Below are 23,659 nucleotides of genomic sequence, written 5' to 3'. Positions count from 1 at the left end.
CTTCGCTAGCTGGATTCATCATTTCCTTCACGGATCTCAAGCAGCATACATCATTTCAGTAACGCAGAGCTGGCCGACATTCATTTTCTCTACGGGACTGCACAAGGAAATGGATTAGATGCTCAAAGGATGTACAGGGAACGATTCACGGATAGGAATCAGCCGGATCGCCGAACTTTCGAGCGTCTGCATCGGGAGTTACGCACGAGTGGATTGTTTTAGGTTCCAGGCGTGGAACTGGCATTGAAAGATGTCGCAGGACTGCTGGAGTGGGAGAAAGAATACTAAACACAGTAGAGGAAAATCCTTCCACAAGCTCGAAAGCTGTAGTGCATGCGTTGTGTATGAGCCACAAAAGTGTTTTGAGGACTTTACATGAACCCGTATTATTTACAGCGAGAGCAAGCAATGACCCCTGACGATTATCTTCCAAATCTAAACTTTGCCCGTTGGTACCTATAGCAGACTGCATCCAATGGAAACTTCCATGCAGGTGTTTTATTTACTGATGAGGCAACCTTTGCGCAGTCGGGTACGTTGAACACCCGTAATTCTCACCTGTGGTATCACGGTAACCCTCGTGATGCGACAGCACACGCGTACCAAGAAAGGGTTCCCATTAATGTTTGGCCATTCGTTGTGCACGATAACTTGGTAGCACCGTACGTTCTACCTAGTCGTGTAACTGGCCACACTTACAACATCTTCCTACAGGAGGTCTTACCTGAACTTCTGGGCGATGTTCCTCTAGCTGCCCGCAGACGAATGTGGTTCCAGCACGACGGAGCCCAAGCTCACTTCAGTCGAAACGTCAGGAATCACCTGGATGCTGTCTACGGCCAGCGGTGCATTTCCCTGGCCACCGCGTTCTCCCGATTTAACCTGCGTGGATTTTTTCTCTTATGGGGTCATATGAAAAGCCTAGAGTCCCTTCACATCTGAAGAAGATCTAGCTTCCCTCGTGTCTGTTGCTGCTGAACAGCCGGCCGAAGTGGCCGTGCGGTTAAAGGCGCTGCAGTCTGGAACCGCAAGACCGCTACGGTCGCAGGTTCGAATCCTGCCTCGGGCATGGATGTTTGTGATGTCCTTAGGTTAGTTAGGTTTAACTAGTTCTAAGTTCTAGGGGACTAATGACCTCAGCAGTTGAGTCCCATAGTGCTCAGAGCCATTTGAACCATTTTTTTGCTGCTGAACATGTGATCGACATGCCTGACGTCTTATCTAATGTACACCGATCCATGCGCCGCCGCTGTGAATCGTGTAGAGCTGTTGGTGGTCTCTCTTCCGAGCACTTCTTGTATACTATCAATAAATTTCTGAAGTCATATGTCTTTACACACGTTTTAAGTTTTCTGTGATTCATACTGCTGTACAAGCTAGCGCTGCAATGTGTCATTACCGCACCCACATTACTATACAAAATCTGCTTAATTCGGCCCACTTCACCTGCGTTTACGTTTTTGACATACGGTTTAGGACCACCCTGTGTGAAACACAAAATAAAATAATCAAGCATTTGTTTTAAAGAGGGTATACTTGATTTAGAGCAGTAGTATATTGGGATTATTAAGTCGGGTGTGATTCATGTGTTGCTGCTACATGTTAGTGTCATCTTTATTTCTTTGGTGTTTATTAATTTACCACTACAGTGTCGCTTGTCCCCTTTGGTGTGCAGGCTGGGAAGGCAGGCGACGACGATGCTGCGGCCGCGGTCAGGGAAGGAGTACCAGCCCATCAACCAGTCCATCCTGGAGAGGGACGTCGCGCTCAACTAGGGGGCCCCACCACCACCACTTGCTCAACGACAGCCGAACCGTCTTCTCGCAATAACTACGCCCTACTCGCCAGTTTTATAGCATGGAACCGCTTACTCTCGCAATAATCTGATGAGACCTGCCTTTGTACTAGTCTACTTTGCGAACGGCTTCGGCTGTACCTCGAAGTCGTTCGTGACAACTCCGATAAGACTGTCAAAACTACAAAAAATAATTTCTTCCATTTTATTTTCATTGTATGCATAATGTAAAGTGTGAATATGATGTAATTCCTTCTACTATGTAACGTGTATAAAGAAAGTCATTTTTCTTCATGTGATAAGCCATTTTCAACTCGTGTCAGATATTTAATCAGGACACACTGTTCGAGCTACTGACTTGTATCATATTAAACTTCAATAAAATTAAATTTATTTAACATGGCTTTTACTTACAACCAAGTGCTTATCACGAATCACCTTCGAGAGCCATCTATTTCTCTCATCTGAATGAAGAGTGCATTCAAGCGGATAGCAAACTTTGCTAAATAAGGTATTTAGATGACAGGCGTGGTGGAAATCAGAACAATACAATTCAGTATAGATCTAATAAAGCACAAGGGATCACTGTGTTACCGCGAAGAGAATCATACTTAAAACAGGAAATTTAGGAAATCATACATATCACTAATTACTTTGTCCCATAACCACTCACATTCTCGAGGAAAGTGTTTAATTATAGGCTGATTAGAGCAAGGCGTGTAGTAGAATGTTCGTTTGGCATCTTTGCTAACAAGTGGCGAATTTTCCACAGGGCCATAGATGTTAATATTGACTTGGCTGAAAGTATTATAAAAATTTGGAAGTTGTTGACAGTTGGATACCCTCAAGACTGGAGAAATAATTTGTCACACCATACAAATCTTTGGATGGGACAGAAACGGTGATAGACCTCATAAAATGCAACGTAAGAAATTCTTAAGATGTTCGGATCAAGGGGCAATAGTATTACACAGGGTGATCCAAAAATCCAATAACGTTTCCAAGATCAGTACGTCAGGAAATAATTTCAGTAGAGAGGTAAAATTTGACACACAAGCTTAAAATTACATGGGGTTTTACTGAAACGAAAAAAGTTCACGAAACGACCAACAGTTGGGGCTTCATGTGATACGAAGGGAATAATCAATACAGCAACTGATTTTTAGTAAAGAAGACATTCCTTACTCGTATAACAAACGGTCAACATGTCGGGCGTCACTCATCAACAGTTCCTTAGTACTATAGTCGAGAGTCAATGTCGTGAATAGCAGTGTACATCATACCACTAGGTACTGTAAGAAATTTCTGTTGGATTTTGTCTTTTATAATCCCCAATGAGAATGGACCATCGCGGAAATTTGCGACTCCACAACCAACAATCATACAGGTTGATGCCTGGGGACCTGGGAGACCAAACACGGAGGAAGTGGCGGCTCAGCAAGCGATCCTCACCAAAAGATGTGCGCAAGAGATTTTTCACACGTGTAGCAAAAACAGAGTGGAGAGCCTTCCTGCATAAAAGTGGTACCTTCCAGCAGGTCTGTATCAGCCAGGCGGAGGATGACGTGATTCCGTAACATATCAGCAAACCTCTGACCCATCACGCTGACTGTCCTCGTGCGGTGTCACTGAGGTCTTGCTGTCCAGCTCTATCTGTTGGCCGGCTTTAGCATTCGTTTTCGGCTTCAATAAAGTCCGTTGTCATTTCAGGCACGTGTGTCAAGTTTTACTTTCTTACATACGCAATTCCGCGAATTACTGCAATTTCAAATGTTAACGGACTTTTCAGTCATCCTGTAAATTAATGTTTTGTGGAGTTTTCGTAAGCTCAGAGAAAAGCATACATATCAAGAATTCGAAGTGAAGTAACGTTTTATCATTGCCCAAGTACTGTTTCGAGATTTTTTTGATCAAAGTCGACATTCGATCTATGCCCATTGTTTCAGAGCCAAGGAACCTTATTCATGGCGAGAATGCAGACCCAGGAATGATTAACCTGGTTGAACTGCAGAGTAGATGTGAACATTCAAACCACACCTACGCTGGACGCCGCATTAATTTGTTTGTTTGCTAGTACTGAGCTCTTGGTCTCCAGCCCCCCCCCCTCTCCCCTTCCCCTAGCTGTGTAACAACGTACACTCTTTACTAACGTACTTCAAGTGATGCTCCTTTCAGCGTGTGTAACATTTATAAGAAATTTGATACTGTTAGCCCTTTATAACACATCGCCCCTCCCTGATTTCTGTATTTCAATCGTGATAAAAAGTTTTAAGTCGCCAGTTTACGGTACTATTTCAAGCAGGAAATATTGTGACTTTTTTTAAAGTCCTTCACCTCACTTTCCCATTCAGTACGTTAGATTCTCATTTAATCAGTCAGCAATTCAACACGTTTTAGTTCTTCAACCGTGCAAGTACTTCCATAGGTCTTTCACTGATTAAAAGTGTTATTATGACCAGCTGCCTGATGTATCAGCTACAGCGCGTGTGTGGAAAGCACTAACCTCAGGAAGGGAAGGCAAGATATGTTGTGTACGCCATCATACACAATGGCAAGGAGAAGTGGGCCACATATTGGTGTGGCAACTGTCGTCGTAGGAAAGCTGGACAGGAGCAGAAATGATCAGCGAACAAGTTAACGCAAGTTTTGTGCAACTTACATTTCTCCAAACGAAAGAAGACTTGTTACAAATAATGCAGCATGAAATAAGAGTCCAACTATCACAACTATAACTACCATGAGCCTCGCTCTACTAAATATGAACTATGGTGTTGGAGCCGCAACTAGACGACATCTCCACATCGCGTCAGGTGGCGAAGTGGCTAAGAGGGCCAGTGGGATGAGTCGCTGCCGCCGGCCGTTCTGTATCGTGGCGGCAGAGGGAGCTCGTAGTCGAGAGCGGCTGGAGGCGTGCTCCTTTGGGTTCGCTGGATTCTATACGACCGCTGTCGGCACTTGACAGAAACTTGCGGTGCCGTTGCCAACTTAACATTCCGGTAGGTGGTATCGATATGTGGTACCACAGGTATGGTATGTACTAAGGGAGAATTGGTGACATTGGGTTTAAATGCTACTGAAAACATGGGTCAGCACAGGACACTATGCTGGGTTGTACCAAACCATTAGACGACAGGACAGTTCCTGACTGCTCCCCATCCACGATAAGGAGGATTGGAGGGATTTAGATCGGATGTCTGTATGCATTTCACTCACTGCTGTAACAGTTCGCAGTGTCCAAATGCAGGTCGATCATCAGTAAGTGCGCCATTGGTGTAGTCGACACTTTCCAGCAGCAGAAAAGACAATTGCGAATCGTCAGACCACACTACATGGCACCAGTCAGCTACTGCCTAGTTTTAGCATTGTTTTGGCCTACTGAAGACATGCAGATATATCTGCCGTTCTGAAAACTGGCCATTTGCGAGGTACCCGACTCCAGATTTCATTCCACGCAGTTCCCTTTACAATAATCGGTCGGAATGTGGTTGATATGTACGTGTATTCAGTGACAGCAACAATTTCTGTCGTATTTGAAATCGACTGTCAATGAGAAGGCTTGACACTGGTCCCCCACTTGTAGGACCTTTCTGCGACTGCTGGTCTCCCACCATTCTACATGCTTTCAAGTTATGGCGCTTTACGTTTTACAGATCAACACGTTAGGTAACATCATTCAAGGTTTGGTAATGAACATGTCCACCTATGATAGTTGGTTTCTGCCATTCCGCTACATTTCTACGTAGACCCATCTCAATGTGCACACACACCACTCCTCTATGACACTTAGGTCAGCAGTGTTTGTCAGTAAATTATTACGTGGTCGCATGGTACTTCTCACCAACTAGAGTGCTCCAAAGCGACTAGTGTGCCGTTTCAAGACAATGAATAATGTTTTGTCTGGTGGAATTTCAGTCACGGGTGGAGACATCCACTTTTGCGGTTAAGTATTTGATGTGAATTTTAAAGTGCCCCCGATAACATGAATGATCTAAGAGAAATCGGACTGGCAACTGGTAGGCATCTACTACATTTTTCGATATTTCGGTTGGAACCTGCCAGTCATCTTCAGGTTGGCGATATCCACGTGCTCTTCGATTAGAGCATTATTCGATCTGTAGCCGCTGTCATGGATCATCGTACTGTCAACCATGGAATAACAGAGCTCTAGAAAGATAACGATGTGGAAAAAATATTGTTTTACGGTACTTAATTGAACAGTCGGTGCGAATAGCAGTGTTAGCTGGTTTGCAAAAGGCGAGTCAAGCGTTAACGTTCATTGGAGAGCTCGTCCACGTTCAACTTCGTTGACTTATATGAACATGTGTCAAAATATTTCGGTGAGTGTCCCTTTTGGCTGGAGGTTGCACAGTCTTAGGCTTTTACGCAACAGTTCCTTGATTTACTAGCCAAAAACAATTCCAGGGTGCAAGCATAAAGAAAAGAAGGCAAGAACTTTTGCTTAATTTTACAGGGTAATTATCTGATATAACAATGGTGAATGAAGTACTCGCCCAGAAGTAATGAAGCAATTAAAACTGAATGGTGGCACCACGACAATAGAAATCCTGGTGTAAGATAGATGTATACATATCATTCGTAATAACTGCTTTGTTCCACCAAAATTAGCTTTAGAAAAGGGGACACTGACATAATCCTGTAACAACATGCACTAACTCGCTAGGCAGTACAACCACATCCAACAACAGCAAACACCTTAATCAAACACTGGACAGACACTATGTACGAACGTACACATCTACACTGACCCAACATGCTAATATACAGTCAACATTCAAGGTACATAGAATGACCGTTGAATCACTAAGAGCTATCACTAGTATATAATCAGATGACGACACGATCTCGCTATGCATTACACACGATGTACAATTACATAAGCCACCTACTTTATTTTGACCGTTCAAATTTTGTTCACACATCAATGGCAGCACAAAATTTAACGATTAACGTAACTTAACGCCACAGATCACTCTTAGCATGTTTTGTAATCTTCGTAAGGGAACCTTCTTTCAGGAAGCACTTGCTGGCTACCAGCTGCAATATACTCTGGATATATGGAGGTAAACAGTGATGTCTCGCTTCACAGTCGGTCAGACCCACTTTTGGCAGTTCACACTATAACTTCTTTGCTGCTCCACCGTGTCCCTCCTACTCCAGGTGGCTCTGAACGGCTTCCTCCAAGATCAATTTTTCTTTCGCTGTCGGAAACCAACTGCCAAACCGCTCCGGCAGCTGCTATACCACATGGTGATGGTGGCCACATGTCCAACAGCTTTCGACGCCAGTGAGCGAAGCACTCAGCGGCAACTCAGTGGACAAGCCATGCTGATGCTAAATCGGCTCGGCAGACGCAACACGCGGCACCGGTGTTGCACCGTAATCCATCTGCCGACCACCACAGCCCCCAGGCGTCGGCTGCCACAAGCCGCTGATGTGGTCGATCCCACTTCAATCTTCCAATTTCCTTCAACTCTGCCAGCACATCGCTTCATGACTCGCCGAGAGCCTGCGCTCGCCGACAAGTAGAAGCACGCAGCCTCTGGCACGCCTCGGTAAGTGAACAGCGCTGGCGCGGCTTACTGATAGGGCGGGAATTCAAATTTGGCTTCCAATGGCTATTTCACGGCGCAAGCCATACCACACTGGCAAGGCATCTTATGCTTCAGGACCTCCGCAGTAACAAATCGTCCGTCCTCACCTGAAATTATTGGCGTGTTCTGGCTACCTTGAATTACATACTGCCGCGCGGGATTTGCCGAGCGGTCTAGGGCGCTGCAGTCACGGACTGAGCGGCTGCTCCCGGCGGATGTGTGCTCCCTCGGGCATGAGTGCGTGTGTTTGTCCTTAGGATACTTTATGTTAAGTTGAGTGTAAGCTTAGGGACTGATGACCTTAGCAGTTAAGTCCCATAAGACTTCACACACTTCAGTTATATACTGTCAACATTGCGAAAGAAGCCTGGAGATTTTGCCTCCATACTTTCATTTTTATCCACTTCCTTGTCTTGACTGTAACAGGTAACGTGCTGTTAATCTACCGGAAATTCCACTGTTAAATGCATAAGAATGAGCGGATAGGTGGAAAGAGTACACTGGATGCCTCTATGAGGCGGAGGACTTGTCTGGCGAGATGATATAAGAAGAAACAGGTCTCAATATAAAAGAGACAAGGTATCCAGAATTGGGATCAGAATTTAAAAGAGCTTTGAAGACTTAAAATCGAATAAGCCAGAAGGGATAGATAACATACCATTACAATTTCTAAAATCATTAGGGGAAGTGGCCTCTACATGACTATTCACGTTGGTGGATAGAATCTACGAGACTGACAGTTTACCATTAGACTTCAGATAAAATGGCTCAAATGGCTCTGAGCACTATGGGACTTAACAGCAATGGTCATCAGTCCCCTAGAACTTAGAACTACTTAAATCTAACTAACCTAAGGACGTCACACAACACCCAGCCATCACGAGGCACAGAAAATCCCTGACCCCGCCGGGAGTCGAACCCGGGTCAGATAAAACATCGTCCACAAAATTCTGGAGACAGCAAGAGCCGACAACCATGGGGATTATTGCACAATCATGCATTCGAGTTGCTGGCGAGAATATTATACGGAAGAATGGAAAATAAATGTGAGGATCTGTCAGATGATGATCAGCTTGGCTTCAGAAAAGGTAAAGGCACCAGAGAGGCAGTTGTGACGTTCTGGTTTATAATAGATGCAAGACTTAAGAAAAATGATGACACGTTCATAGGATCTGACGACTTGGAAAAAGCTCTAGACAGCTTCTGTTGGTGCAGTATACAATATCTATAAGATGGAGGATGAAACAATAAGACTGGAAGACCAAGAACGAAGTACGTGGATTAAAAAGAAAGTAAGACATGGATGTTGTCTTATGCCCATACTGTTCAATTTATAAATTGAAGAGGCAATGACGGAAATAAAATAAAACTTCAAGAGTAGGATTAGAATTCAAGTTGAAACAATATTAGTGGAAAGATTCGCAGATGAAATTTCTACCCTCAGTGAAAGTGAAGAAAGGTTGCAAGATATGTTGAAAGCAATTAACAGACTAATGGGTATGGAATACGGATTGAGAGTAAATCGAAGAAAGAGGAGAGTAATGAGAAGCATCAGAAACGAAAACATCGATAAACTTAATATGACAATTGACCAGCAACATCACACATCATGGATGATGCAAAGAGGTCATAAAAAGCACGCTAGCACAGGCAAAGAGGCTATTCCCGGCCAAGAAAAGGCCGCTGGTATCAAACATAGGCGTCAATACGGGTAAGACATTTCTGAGAATGTACAGTTTTAGACAACTAAATTGGATGCCTGCAGAGGCTAAGACCGAGTCGTTCACTTAAGGTGGCCCATAAAGTCTATCGCCCCTCAGGATTCTAAGTCCAGCGATGTCCACGATCTACCAACACTGTGGAATGTGGAAGTGTCTGAAGGAAGTGTTGTACTTTCCTCGAGAGGATGGTTGTAACTGGTCATAGTCTGGTGGTAAATGTGGAGCAATGTAGTGACGAAGTCGCGAGATCGAACCATTGCATTCTTTTTTTTTATTTTTCTTTAAGAAAATCGCATTTCGGTTTTCTGCACTCCGATGGAGTTCAAAAATGATTCCCTTCACTTTCTAATCTATTTGAATACCAGATATCTCTACAACAACTCCACCACACAGGCAGTGCCTGGGTCGAGACCAGGCCCACAGCCGCGAGTTTCCTCGCCCTACGGCGGCCCCCGGCAGCCGGCTACCTGCCGCACGCCACTCGCCAACTTCGTCAGGGGTCGTACTATCAGGTGAATGCGGGATTGTGACTATGTTCTTCAACTCCCTTTTCTGATTTGAAGTTCTTTTATCTTGCAGTTACAAATTAGATTTTTTATGTTCGAAACTTACGAACGTTGTTCAAGTGTTGTAAAACACAGTCGCAAGTAGAAAAAGTCCAACATTTGCCACATATTGTTTGCTTTTGATTTTAACAGAGGCATGAAGGCAGCAAGGCGAGTCAGAACATTTGTACTATGCGTGGAGTGACTGATTTTGGGCAAATCACGTCAGCAAAAGATTTGAAAGTCTCAAGAAACGTCGTTCGTTCTCTGATGACTCACTTTTTTACATTCAGGAAGTCTCGATAAGTAACATATGTGATGAACCGCGACCTTTTAATGGTAGTACGTCTTTTGCATTCAATAGACAAGATTAATAAGTCGGGTGCAGGAATACTACAGCCTCTAATTGAAACCAAGAAAAATGTCCAATACTGCGTTTTAGTTTGAACGCCGCCACTTCGCTCATTGGGAATTCCTATGCAGTGTAGTTACAGGTGTCTAGTTATGACGTCTTCATGATAACTTTTTAAGAAGAAATTGATGGCTGAGCCGTACGAAAACACGTCTGCTCGAGAAAAGGACAGTGGAAACATAATATTTTGCAGCTGTTGGGTCAATGCACTACGAAATCCTCTCCAGCGTTGTATCTATTGCTCTGGTGTTTGTTGCCAACTCTAAGAACTGTTATTCAGCGAGCCATGGTAACCTTACGAGGAAAGTCTATTTTAATAAAACAGAAAGTACTGTAACACAAACACGCTTAAAACAGCACGAATTCTGGATTTCGATCGGTCTGTGTTTATTTGCTGTCCTACGTCAAACTAATACAGTATGCAAAATTGTCATTTAATAGCTATAATTTATTTATTAATTTTGTATCTCACTGCCTGTAGCTCTGTCACGAAATGGTTAAGGAATATAGCCGTCTCGAAGTCTGAAAATGTGACCCACCCCCCACCCCCAAAAAAGAAAAAGAATCATTCCTTCCTGTCGCCCAAAAGGAGGGGTGGAGGAAAAGTGGGCAAGGGTCGCAACCTGAGGGCTCACCACCAGTCCCTTTCCCTCATTTCCGTCCGCCCAGGATCCAAGGGAAGTGTAGGGAACGTGGCGTGGAGGTACAAGGAACATCAATGATTTGTTTATTTATCCATTACCGAGAACACCAGATAGCTTTAAGTTGCCACATTCGATGAGAATACCGAAGTTTTGCGGAGAAGAATATACTGAGGAAAAAAGAATACCCGATTCTACGAGTGAAAAAGAGGTGAGTGAACTCCTCATTGCAGTAAAACCAAAAGTCCGGGCTGATATAAGAAAGACGTTTCAAAGGAAACTTTAGAAAAATTGTCTGTATTTGGAACAGCTGACAACTGATCAGTGGCGTTCATTAAGGAAGTGCGAAAAATCAAGTATATTTTCTCGCCATCAGCAAAATAGTAGTGAATTGCGTGTCCACAAATCTACTTCACGGAGTTAGTCTCCGCTTGCGGGAAGTATTCCACGTCCGGAAGGAGGAGCAGGTGAGTAGGCATCTGGTAAGAAATCGTATGAATAATTAAGGTCAGCATCTGTCGCACCAAGAACCAGATATGTCTTGCCAATCTGCACACCAGGTAGTCCTCGTTTGTGTCCAAAACACCATAAGCGACAAACAACGGGGTGTCTGCGAGGTGAATTCCGTGAAGGCATGACCGGCATACGAGTACATACTTCTCACCGACGGTGAGGTACCATGCAGACTCGACATCAGTGTCAAGATAAGGGCCACACACCGACTGCCAAACTGCACGGCAGTCGACATGGAGGCGCTTCCCCTCAACCACATCTGGTGACCTATGCTGCTGTAGAAAGCCATAAATCGACTTCGTTGATGTCAAGCACGTTGGCTATATCGTAGTACGGACGTAGCTCAGTTCGAGGAAAAGGTGGCGGAAGTAAAATAAGGGCGGCAGCACGTCCGAAAGCTGGATAGGTGCTGAGAGAGAGTGTGACGCGAGAGCCCCCAGCAATAGATGGCTAAGGCATTTGGGTCAAAGGCAACACAGCGCAATATGCGAGCGGATGAAAAAGGCTATCATTCAGTCACGCACATTATCCGGGCACAAACCGCCCCTGTACTGTGGGAGTGTGAGGGTCTCGTACATCATCTCGAACAGAAACTGTGGCAAACATGATCCCAATGCGGCGAGCAGTGGACGGCGGAGTAGGAAGTGTCTGTACCACATGGGGAATACGTGACGCCACAGTGACCCACAGATCTCTTGCGAAATCAAGTACTAAGCGTCGGATAGCAGGAACTACATGCAGTGGAGCAGATCTGTCCACAGATAGCCCCCCCCCCCTTCCCCCGCCACCAATAGCCATCGCTCTTGATCTTCGGACGTTAAGACAGCAACCAGATTCCTCTCTGTAGGCGGTAACCCACGCCGATGACTCCCGGATCTCAGCAGCACCGCTACGAAGAATGATGACATCGTCCACATAAGCAGGGCAGCTGAATACAATGCCGCCGAGAGTCGTAAAATATAGGCGTTGACAAAGCCTGCAGAGCAATGGTGAAAACATACATACAGTGCAGAGAACTGGCAGCCTTGACACAGCGAATGTCAGATGAAGGTAGAAGGAAGGAGACGGCCATTGTAGAGTACACTAGACATAGCTTCACGAAGGAGACGCATTATGACGTCAACGGTGGTATCAGGGTTTCCCATACTGCGGAGCACCACTTTCAGGTAGTCGCGATCGACCCGATCGTATGTCTGGCTGAAGTCAAGAGCTGTCAAAAGTCTAGGCATACGACGAGCGTATTCCAGAGCGACTATGTCCCAATATCGATGAAGTGCAATGCAGATATCATTGGGACCTTACGAAGAAGTCTGATCAGGGTAACAGCGTACCAGGCCGTCAGCTTAAGCTGTGCAGCCAACAGTCACATAAAGATCTTTGGTCACTGTTTAGCAACGATTAGGGGTAGTAATCGAATATCCACGAGGTATCTGGAGACTTGTGGGTGTGAATGAGGAGACCTTCGAGGAAACCGTCTGGATATAAGGTCCTGTGAAATTTCCGTCCACACTGTCGCCACAGGGAGACTAAATGTCCGATAAAAACCTCATTAGGAGGCCGTCAGGGCTAGGCGACTTCTTTGTGGAAACAGCATGGATAGCATCATGGACTTCGGGCTCCGTGACGACGGCAAGCAGATCCATCGTTGCATCCCCAGGAACCGAGCGAAAGGACAGTCTGGAGACCTCTGTAATGTTGGCAGAATGGTGACGTTGTTCAGTGTACATACAACGTAACATAATATGCACGGAGGGCAGACCGTATGTCGCGCTGCGAATCGAAGCACTGCCCATCGTCACTCATAAGAACATTAATCGAAGTCCTCCGACGGTGGCGCCGTTCCGCTATCAAATGATACATAAACGGACATTCCCGCGCACCCTCTCTATAGCTCCTTCAAGGTGAATGTGAGACAGGAATCTGATCTGTGCCTTGGCATGATTCACTATCGTCTGGTGCTGTGGCAAATACGGCATTATAGTACATTACTGGAGAATAGTGAAATATAATTCCTGTATTCCTCACCGCCATGCCACGACCACCCTTTCATAACCAATCAAGGCGTTACAGAGGATAGGCTTTGCGCAGAACACAATGACATGGCAGACTGATATGGATCATGGGGTCGACAACAAGCTGTTCACGTAGTCTCGATGCTGCCTGCAGTTGTGTGAAGTAAGGTAGATCGTGTTCAGTTTCTTTAGTCCACAGCCGCTCCACACCTTTTATTGGCAGAGACTGATGGCACAGATACAAGCATCATGGTCAGAGAATGCAGTGGGGCAGCCCTTTGTAGCCTACACCCATCTGTCACTATTATGGGAGATCGACGTGGCTTAAAGAATGTTTAACGAAGTGCATAAATGCTGAACGACTACCATCAACATGCTCCCAAGAACCCACAATGTTGAGGTGCTGGAAAACTGCCTCTAGCGCGATGCATTGGAGAGTGACGTGTTAATTGGTCTTTGGGTGTATGGATGGATTTGAAATCGCCTCCCACGATCAATGCATCGTACTGACCAAAGAATAGAGTCGTTACTGTCTCGGAGAAGAAAGGGGAACGTTCACGGTGGCGATCCAAACAAGACGGCGCATAGACGTTGATGATCCTGAGCCCATTAAAGGTGACAGCCATGCTTCTGCCATCAGGCAGATAGGCAACTGTCATCGAGTATACCGTGAGGTGGGAGGATTGACACACCGCTACCAGTAGAGGAAGCCTAGGAGGCATGTGCTGAAATACCACGGAGCACGAAAGGTTGCAATGTTCAGCTCCTAAAGGAGGGAAACGTCAACGTCTTCAGCAGACACCATGTCACTAAGTTAGGTTGTGGCATATGCAAATGGTGTTGTCATCGACAGTGGCTACACAATAGGTCTGAAAAGCTGCCATTGCCAGGAGAATGGGTGATTCAAACACGGGGAAAGAACAGGGAACTCCTTGTTAGGTCCATGTGGAATCCCACATAACTTTGGCGTAGAAGGACATGACACCTGAAGGCGGGTTCATCGCTGTGTACACTTCCAGAATGCCAATCCTCAGCATCGACATAGTCTGTCTAGGAGACAGATGTCTCACTGGGCCAGTTCAGTGGAACGCTATCAGAGGTGCGCCCATAGGTAGTGTCAGACACAGAAAGGGAGGCAACCACATCAGATGCAGTCATGGACATTATGTTCAAGCAGATCGCACATAACGATGGTGAGGCTAGTAGGAAAACAGCTAGCCACATGTAGAGGGGTCTGGCCAACTGACAGAGACAGGGAAAGATGTTATGTCACCAACTAACAGGGAGTCAGTACATCGTCAGTATGACGGTCGTCATCCTGTGCACTTATCCGATGGAGGCAGTCAACATAAGGGGTATGGCGTTATCTCTTTCATTTCCTTGGCTTCCTAACATGTTGTTCCCTGTTGGATGGAGGGCGGCTATCGTCCGAACGTGGCCAAATTGCAGGAAGGTGGAGAATTTTACTGTCCATGATCAGTAACCATGAAGTCAGGACGGATAACTTACGTCTGCTTAACGGCCATCGTCAGCTGATATTCCCTCCAATGACAGTGTAGGAGAAACACGGAAAGCTTCTATCGCGTTGTCTGGAGTAGTCGACATAGGTGTCAACTGATTCAGGACGGATGCAGCATGCAACCCACCACAGATGCATGAGGTAGACATACCAGGCTGTAATTGAGATGTTTAGGCTAGCTTATAATGTGCACGCTATAACTGGCAAACAGTTGTTGTCGCCTGATGGCCTGATCTACAATGGAGAGAACCCAGCTTCCATGGGTAGGCTGTTCACAGGGCTCGTTCAGAAAGCTCTCGTCACACAGTGGTTCATATAGTCCAATATCTGCAATCCTGAGGGCGTTACTGAACCATATGCCAGACTCCCATGGTCAAGACGGGACTGTACAAGGACTTTGTACAGCTGCAACAGTATAGGGCGATCTGCATTCCAATTGGTGCGCCTCAGGCATCGAAGAATGTTAAGGTGCTGCTAGAGGTTATGCCTAAGCTGACATAGTTGGGGAACCAAGTTAAAAGGGTAGTCGATAACGAGTCGCAAAGAGCGATGAGAGTCCACTAAATTACGGATATCGTCAGCAAGATAAAGTCGTGGGTGCAGGTAGACTGTACGATGGGACAGATGAGCATGACACTGAAAGCCGTGGATGAGGGCCCACGACTGCACCTTTCGTATGGCTCCCTGCAGTCGACATTCACCCACTTTAATAGTATATGAGCAAAACGAAATGCAGAAGTCGTCAGCACATAAGAAGGGTGATACCGAGAACCGAAAGATCCTGGGAGACCATTAATCGCCACTAAATAGAGTGGGACGGTCCAGAGGCCCCACTTGTGTCTTGTAGTGAGGATCTGGTGTCGCAAAGTGGTGTCATAGGCTTTCGTCAAGTCACGAAAGACGGCAGTAGCGTGACGACGGCAGTAAAAGCCCGTTTGGATGGCAGACTGTAGGGGCACCAAGTTACCAGTGGTGGATCGACCTTGGAGGAAATCACCCAGAGATAGAGCCTGAAGTCCAACAGACTGAAGGAGCCAACACAACTTCTGGCTCGCCATTATGTTCAAGCAGCTTGCACAGAACATTGGTGAGGCTAGCAGGACAACAGCTAGCCATATTTAGCGGGGTCCTACCGGGTCTCAACACTGGAACAATGATACTTTCTCGCCAATGTGAATGGATTTCGTCATCGCTACGGATGCAGTTGAAGATGCCAGGGATGTGGCGTTGGTAATCCGCTGATAGATTTTTATTGGAATGGATGGAGTCTGGCCAACAGGTTGTGTCGGGACAGTGTGCAAGGGCTCGGCGAAATTCCCACTCACTGAATGGAGCGCTATATGGCTCAGGGTGGCGTATAGTAGAAGATGGATGTTGTCTTCCCCCAGCTGTTTGTGGGTACACAAGGCGGGGTAGTAATTCTCAGCCACAGAGGTTAGAGCACAGTGCTCAGCAAATTGCTCTGCGATTGTATCTGAGTCGGTATAGATAGCTCCATTCATGGAAATCCCAGATATACCTGCAGGGGTCTGATATCCACAGAGGTGCCTCTTCTTACTTCAAACCTGGGAAGGAGGGGTTCATTTGCCAATGGTGTGGATGTACCATTTCTAACACTCCTGCTTCCATCTTTTGATTAACTGATAGACACGGGCGCAGAGCAATTAGAAGGCAATGATGTGCTACAGTGATGTATGCTGCTCATCGTTGTAGGGCCCACCTACACTCTTTAATGGCTGCAGCGATTTCCGGCGACCTTCAAGGCAATGTCTTCCGCTGGGAGCAATCTGAGGAAAAAGGGATTGCCGATTCTGCTGCAGAAACAATAGTCGTAGTAACAATATGGATCACGACATCGATGTCTTCATGTAATGGAGATCCAGCTGTGGTAACATAGGCGAAAGCGTCCCAATCAGCCTTTGGTAAGAGCTTATCTTGGCTACTGTCCAGGTGAGCGACGCTGTGGGAGGGGGAGGAAGAGCAGAGAGTGGTTGTTAACCCCCAAGTCGTCGTTAACTCTCCTGTGTATAGATGACAGAACTCCAGAACTAAGACAGATCAATGGCAGAACATGTGTCATGTGGCACATTTAAATGAGTGGGGGCGTCTCTATTTAGGATCCAAAGGTCGATTTGAGTTAGTAGATTCTCGAAATCTTTTCCATGGCTAGCGATCTTGATTCCACCCCACAATGTTTTTTTTTTCCGTTAGCCTTCTGATTGGTTTGATGCGGCCCGCCACGAATTCCTCTCCTGTGCTAACCTCTTCATCCCAGAGAAGCACTTGCAACCTAAATCCTGTATTATTTCCTGGATGTATTTCATCCAGTCTCTGTCTTCCTCTAAAGCTTCCTCTGGTACTACGGAAGTCATTCGCTCATGTCTTAATAGATGTCCTATCAACCTGTCCCTTCTCCTTACCAGTGTTTTCCATATACTCCTTTCGTCTCCAGTTCTGCATAGAACCTCCTCATTCCTTACCTTTTCAGTCCACCTACTTTCAACATTCGTCTGTAGCACTATATCTCAAATGATTCGATTCTATTCTGTTCCGGTTTTTCCATAGTGCATGTTTCACTACCAGTAATTTATTCTTCAAATTAAGGCCTATATTTCATATTAGAAGACTTCTCTTGGCCAGAAATGCCCTTCTTGCCAATTCTAGTCTGCTTTTGATGTGCTCCTTGCTCTCTCCGCCATTGGTTATACTATGCCTAGGTAGCAGAATGCCTTACCTTCATCTATTTCGTGACCATCAATCATGATGTTAAGTTTCTCGCTGTTCTCATCTCTACTACTTCTCATTATCTTCGTCGATTTACTCTCAATCCATACTCTGTACTCAGGATAGCAATGTCTTCAGCGAATCGTATCATTGGTATCCTGTCAACTTGTATTTTAATTCCACTCCTGAACCTTTCTTTTATTTCCATCACTGCTTCTTCGATGTGCAGATTGAACAGTATGGGGAAAGACTACGTTCCTCTCTTACACCCTTTTTAATCCGAGAAAATCCTTCTTCGTCGTCCACTCTTACAATCCCCTTTTGACTCTTGTACATATTGTATATTACCCGTCTGCCCCTACAGTTTACCTCTATTTTTCTCAGAATTTCCAACATCTTGCACCATTTTACATTGTCGAAGGCTTTTTCCAGGTCGACAAATCCTATGAACGTGTCTTGTTTTTTTTTTTTTTTTTTTTTTTTTTTTTTTGAGAGAACTTGAAGCCTACCTCGTCATTCCTTTGTACGTCTATATCCCACTTCTTTGCATATTGATTCTTCGTGGCTAACGCCATAAACTTCAGGGTACTCTTCATCACTAACATGTTGTGATCTGAGTCTATCTCTGCTCTTTGGTACGCCTTACAATCCAGAGTATTCGCAATTACTAGCTGAAACTTGTTACAGTCTACAGCACCAAAATTCACACCCACTCCCTCCTCGCCCAGCCACAACAACAATCTTGGATGTTTCTTAAAATGTGGTACTGGATGCAGTTTCATTCTTACCTTATCGGTTTCTTCTTGTCATCTATTTCGAGTGGTTATTCTGCTCTTACTCTAAAGATGAAGACGTAAGGTAAATAATAATAATTTTTTGTGGTGAAAATACAGTGTCGCCTTTCTTCCAGCTCCCTCATTCAAAATGTAGTAAAAATGAGCGACAAAAATGCGCTTATGACTGAAAACAATATTGTGGTGGTAACGGGCAAAATGTAGCGAACTCCATCAGTTATCTGACAATTATAAATTCAAGTATTTAGTTTCATTCGTTTAGTTGGTTTCGTTGCGGTCCTTTTCAATTAAAACAGAGGAAGAGGAAAAATCTGGCTTTAAACATACGCTTGTAGTGGAATCTGAATGTATTACTACAGTTGCAGCAAGTTTTTTTTTAATCGTTCGACACTGAGACGCGTTTTTTCTCCTCACATTCCTGAAAGCTCCAAAAGAAAAGCTCCAAAACTTCAGACGTTGGCCCCTATCAGTAAGACTCCCCCCCCCCCCCCAAAAAAAAAAGAAGGATGACTGGAGGAAGGTTCTCATTTTAATAATATTTGCTTACTTTTGATTTATTTATTTCATTTATTGTATTCTTTGTCAGGAATGAAACCATCTCCGACGCACCACACGTCCTCATAAAGACTGGCGATTGGGAAAGAAAAGTCCGCGTGACGGCGACACACCGGTAGATCGTCAATGCACGTCTTCTCGGAAGTGTGTATGCAAACCGTTGAGGAGATCTATCTGCAAAATGGAAGAAGGGTCGTTGGTCAGCTGCTATTTGCATGGTTGATCCAGCTGCGTGGGAAGGGGGGGGGGGGGATGTGGGAAACACTCTGCAGAAAGTTCGAGGACATTATTGGTTGCCAGAAAGGGCTGGTTTGCCACCACCACCAAACAGGTAGTTGCCCGCTAATCCAAGTCACTGAGTAGTTTCTTGCACGCGGAGAATAGTCCATGTCCGGGAAGAGAATCATTTGTGGGGTGATGTTGTCAGGAGTCGTGCGTGCGATGAACGCCAGAATCTGGTGGACGAGAAGCCAAACGTTACTCGAGTCGCCGTACCCAAGTCCATGGCCACCGTCGTCTTGCACGCCACACATGGTACATATTGGCGCCAGGTAGATCCGAGCAGCAGCCAGCTAGAGCTTTAGTACAAGCTAAGGCAGAAATTACCTGTTGTAATTGTTTATCTTTTTGCAACGCATTTCTATCATTTTGCTCATCATCACGTGTTTGTACATACGGAAGATCGTTACTTCAAGCTAATTTTGTCGTAGCATAGAACTGGTTTGTCCACTGCTCGCCCCTGGAATGACGATTCGGGTATTTGAGGGGAGGCGGTGCCAGTGAGTGGCCAGGAATCGATTTTCAGCTGTGCCTTCTGTAAACATGCAGCTGTGTCACGCCGTTTGTCGTTATTGAAATCAGGGTCTGTGGGGGTTGCGAATAAGGTTTCTTCAGCTCTGGTGTCATGTAGTGTGATACACATTTTATAAGTTAGTTATTTATTTGCATTTTTGGCGTCACACGCTTCATCTGCATCCACGGAATTCAGGAGGAGTGGTTTATGTCATTACACTATTCGATGGTGAAATACTGTTGATGAAGGTGGATTTGATAGTAATTTGATTTATTTAATTTAACTGATATTGCAATGCTTAATCTGACACTGGTACGGAGGTAATTATTCCACAAAGACGCGGTCCTTAAACTTATTCAGCTGGAAATAATGAATTAAGAAAAGAAGGAAGTTTTCCATACAGTGAATTACGAAAGACATTGTAAATTACTCGTCACATGACCAGTTTGTAGGTTAGACGAAAGCGTTAATTTTCCAGCGCTCTATTCCTTAAAAAGCATGAATTGTTCAGGAATCAAAATTTCAAACAGATATCTAGTGAACTACGGTCGTTCAGTTCGAGTCCTGGAAGTCGGTCGACTATCACTATGTTGATAAACATTTTTAGACGCCATTTTTATGTAACTGTTCTTCAGACATTACATATAATGGGCATTTTTTCGTTATTCATTGTCTTGTGATACAGCTGAAACATGTCCAATACTTGTGACTCGAAGTGAAACGTCTATTGATTCAAATAACTGAAGGCAGTATATTCCATAACAGTGGAAGCAATACTGCGGCAAACTACTTGCTTAACTAACTATAACATATGGAATATGTGTAAATACTGTCATATCAGTTGCTTGGCAGTTAACTGCAGAATTAATGTATTTAGCATAAGAATTAATTATGTGCTTAGTGCTAATGATACATTGGATTGAGCAAATTGACAAGTGTTTCACTTCAAACATTAAGGGAGTTTTTCTTCCATTTTCTGCTTGCTCTTGATGTAAAAGTGAAGCGTTTTAATAGGAAAGGTGTTCGTAACCACACAGCAGTGTTTATCTTGTGGAGCATTATGATACACGCAGAGCCTCGTAAGAGCTTGTGCTCATAAGAAGGGAACACAGCACCACGCTGTCTCTATTTAAGTAGTCATCGCTAGATTAAGTACACCAACACTACTGCCATGCAAAGCCGGTGGACAGCATGGCGCCGCCTCATTCTCCAAGCACCTGTACCAGTCGTCACTGTCATCTGTAAGCGATGGTACAATCTGAGTGCTACTGATGCTTTTCCAAGCAACGTGAAAAGTGTGTCATATTTTTTATGTGCCTCGATTCTTGAATTTGATCTGAATAAATTGCCGACAGTTTCACTCTAATGGGCCCTTTCAGCTATGAAATTATTTATATATGCGAATTACCTAACCGTATTTAGTAGAACACACGACTGCTTTGAGTATTATTCCATTTTTGGATGAATATGACTCGGACTGCGACGTTAATCTGATTTTCAGTCCATCCCCTATCGACGTACTGAGTGCTGTCTGAATGACTTGAAAACTGTGTTTTTAGGCGTTTTGTGACAGAGCTACAGAAAGTCAGATCCAAAATTAATAAATAAATTAAGGCTATGATTGTTTTGGAGTACGGAATGAGAAATGTCTTACTCAGTCCTGCTCAAAATGGTTCAAATGGCTCTGAGCACTATGGGACTTAACATCTGTGGTCATCAGTCCCCTAGAACTTAGAACTACTTAAACCTAACTAACCTAAGGACATCACACACATCCATGCCCGAGGCAGGATTCGAACCTGCGACCGTAGCGGCCACGCGGTTCCAGACTGAAGCGCTTAGAAACGCACAGCCTCACCGGCCGGCGCAGTCCTGCTGTAATAGGCATGCATGTGTTAAAGTAATTTCTGTTTTATTAAAACAGACCCTCGTCCATGGTGAGCTGAATTACACTTTTTATTTATTGGCAACAAACATCAGCTGCGATAAACACGATCCTGGGCAGAGTTTCGTAGTTTCGTAGCTATTGGGCCAATAGCTGCTAAATATTTGTTCCCACTGCCCTTCGCTCGAGGAGATGTCTTTTCTTATGTCTCGGCCATAAATTTCCTCTTAAGAAGTTAGCGTAAAGACGTCATAACTAGACACCACTAACAATACTGCACTGCAGTTCTCAATGTGGGAAATGATGACGTCCAAGCTAAAAATGCAGTAATAGTCATCCATTTGATTTTTGTAGCCTTCAGTTATAGCTTGTAGTACTATTGCACCTGATTTCTGAACCTTGCTTACTGAATGCAAATGGTGTGCTACTGTTAAATGATCGCAGTTCATTACATATGTCAGTTATCCAGATTTCCTGAAAGTAGAAAATGTGTCATGACTGAACGAACGACATTTCTTGAAATAATAAATTGTTTTGGTGTGTTTTGCCCAAAGGCACTCGCTCCAAACAGTGCAAGCGTTCCGAGCTGTCTTGCTATCTTGCTGCCTTCACATCTCTGTTAAGCCCAGAGCAAACAACATGTAGCAAAAATGGTTCAAATGGCTCTGAGCACTATGGGACTTAACTTCTGTGGTCATCAGTCCCCTAGAACTTAGAACTACTTAAACCTAACTAACCTAAGGACATCACACACATCCATGCCCGAGGCAGGATTCGAACCTGCGACCGTAGCTGTCCCGCGGTTCCGGACTGCGCGCCTAGAACCACTAGACCACCGCGGCCGGCCATGTAGCAAATATTGGACCTTTTCGACCTGCGACTCTATTTTACACCTCTTGAATAACATTCATAAGTTTTGAGCATGCAAAGTGCATTATGTAACAGCAAAAAAAAAAAGAACTTCAAATTAGAAAATGGCGGTTGATAACCACGTTCACCTGGTAGTACGGCGCCTGACGAGGTTGGCGTGTGGCGTGCGACTGATAGCTGGCTGCCGGGGGCCGCTGAAGAGCGAGGAAATCACGGAGAGTAAACTTGTTTCTTGACACAAGCGCGACGTGTGTGGCGGAATTATTGTGGAGGTTTCTGGTATTACAGGTGGGCTAGAAGGTGAAGAATTTTTTTTTTCTTTATTTGCATCTAAGTGACTACTTTAGCAGTCAACGGAAATGCAATTTTAAAAAAAAATGGAAACGACAGAATTCGATATCGCGACTCCATGGGCACGCTGCGTGTTGTTTACCACTTTTAATTGTATTTTTTAGCTATTTTTAAACAAAAATCTTCCCTGGGGGGTAGAAAAGGGTTTTTCCAGCGTTCGCTTCTATCTAATCCTACTCCCATTACGACTAACCTATAACTACGAGGGGGCGGGAAAAGATAAAAGGAAGGAAATCGCATGGGAGCCATGAAAATTAAACAATATGAGTTTTTTTTTTGAGCGCCTTAAGTAGCGGATCCTTTGTCGCCTAGCGCCTCAGAACGTGTCTTGTCGCTGGGTTGGCGTAGATTCCGTTATCGGTTCTGTCCGGTTCGAGAAGGTTCAGATCAGTTTTCAGCTTCTCATAGCTTGGAAGTTCCAGCTGCGAGGCGAATCATCAAAAGGTGCTCCCTAATAAATTGGAGATACATTCCTGATAGCGTGGGTTGCTTGTTAGGACGCAGCGTGGTTCCCTGAGATAATTCCAAAATCCTAGCGCTGAATTAAAATGATAACGGATCGTGTGGACACCGATCCATTTCACAGAGTGACTTTTGGTGGTGGGTTAAAAAGTCGCTTCCAGGAATAAAAGTGTACTGATGTCGATTTCAGCGGGTGGTTGACCTGTAAGTAACGCCAATATACGCCGAGCAAGGATCCAGACATCGGACGCTGGACCACAGTGGAACCGAAGGACCGGCCGTTCTGGCCGAGCGGTTCTAGGCGCTTCAGTCTGGAACCGCGCGACAGCTACGGTCACAGGTTCGAATCCTGCCTCCGGCATGGATGTGTGAAATGTCCTTAGATTAGTTAGGTTTAAGAAGTTCTAAGTTCTAGGGGAATGATGACCTCAGAAGTTAAGTCCCATAGTGCTCAG

General features: G+C 44.8%; 1 protein-coding gene across 1 annotated transcript in view; it reads left to right on the top strand.

Annotated features, from left to right (window-relative positions):
• LOC126455814 (uncharacterized) overlaps positions 1-2,110 on the top strand; it is a 394,337-nt gene extending 392,227 nt beyond the window's left edge. The window contains exon 16 of the mRNA XM_050091575.1: positions 1,676-2,110. Coding sequence (XP_049947532.1) covers positions 1,676-1,775 — 100 coding nt within the window. The 3' untranslated portion in view covers positions 1,776-2,110. The remainder of the gene's footprint in view (positions 1-1,675) is intronic.
• The last annotated feature ends 21,549 nt before the right edge of the window (positions 2,111-23,659 follow it).

Source organism: Schistocerca serialis, chromosome 2, assembly GCF_023864345.2.
Source record: "Schistocerca serialis cubense isolate TAMUIC-IGC-003099 chromosome 2, iqSchSeri2.2, whole genome shotgun sequence".
In the NCBI taxonomy this organism is placed as follows: Eukaryota; Metazoa; Arthropoda; class Insecta; order Orthoptera; family Acrididae; genus Schistocerca; species Schistocerca serialis.
The sequence above is the reverse complement of the archived record's forward strand: the minus strand, read 5'-3'. Positions and strand labels throughout refer to the sequence as shown.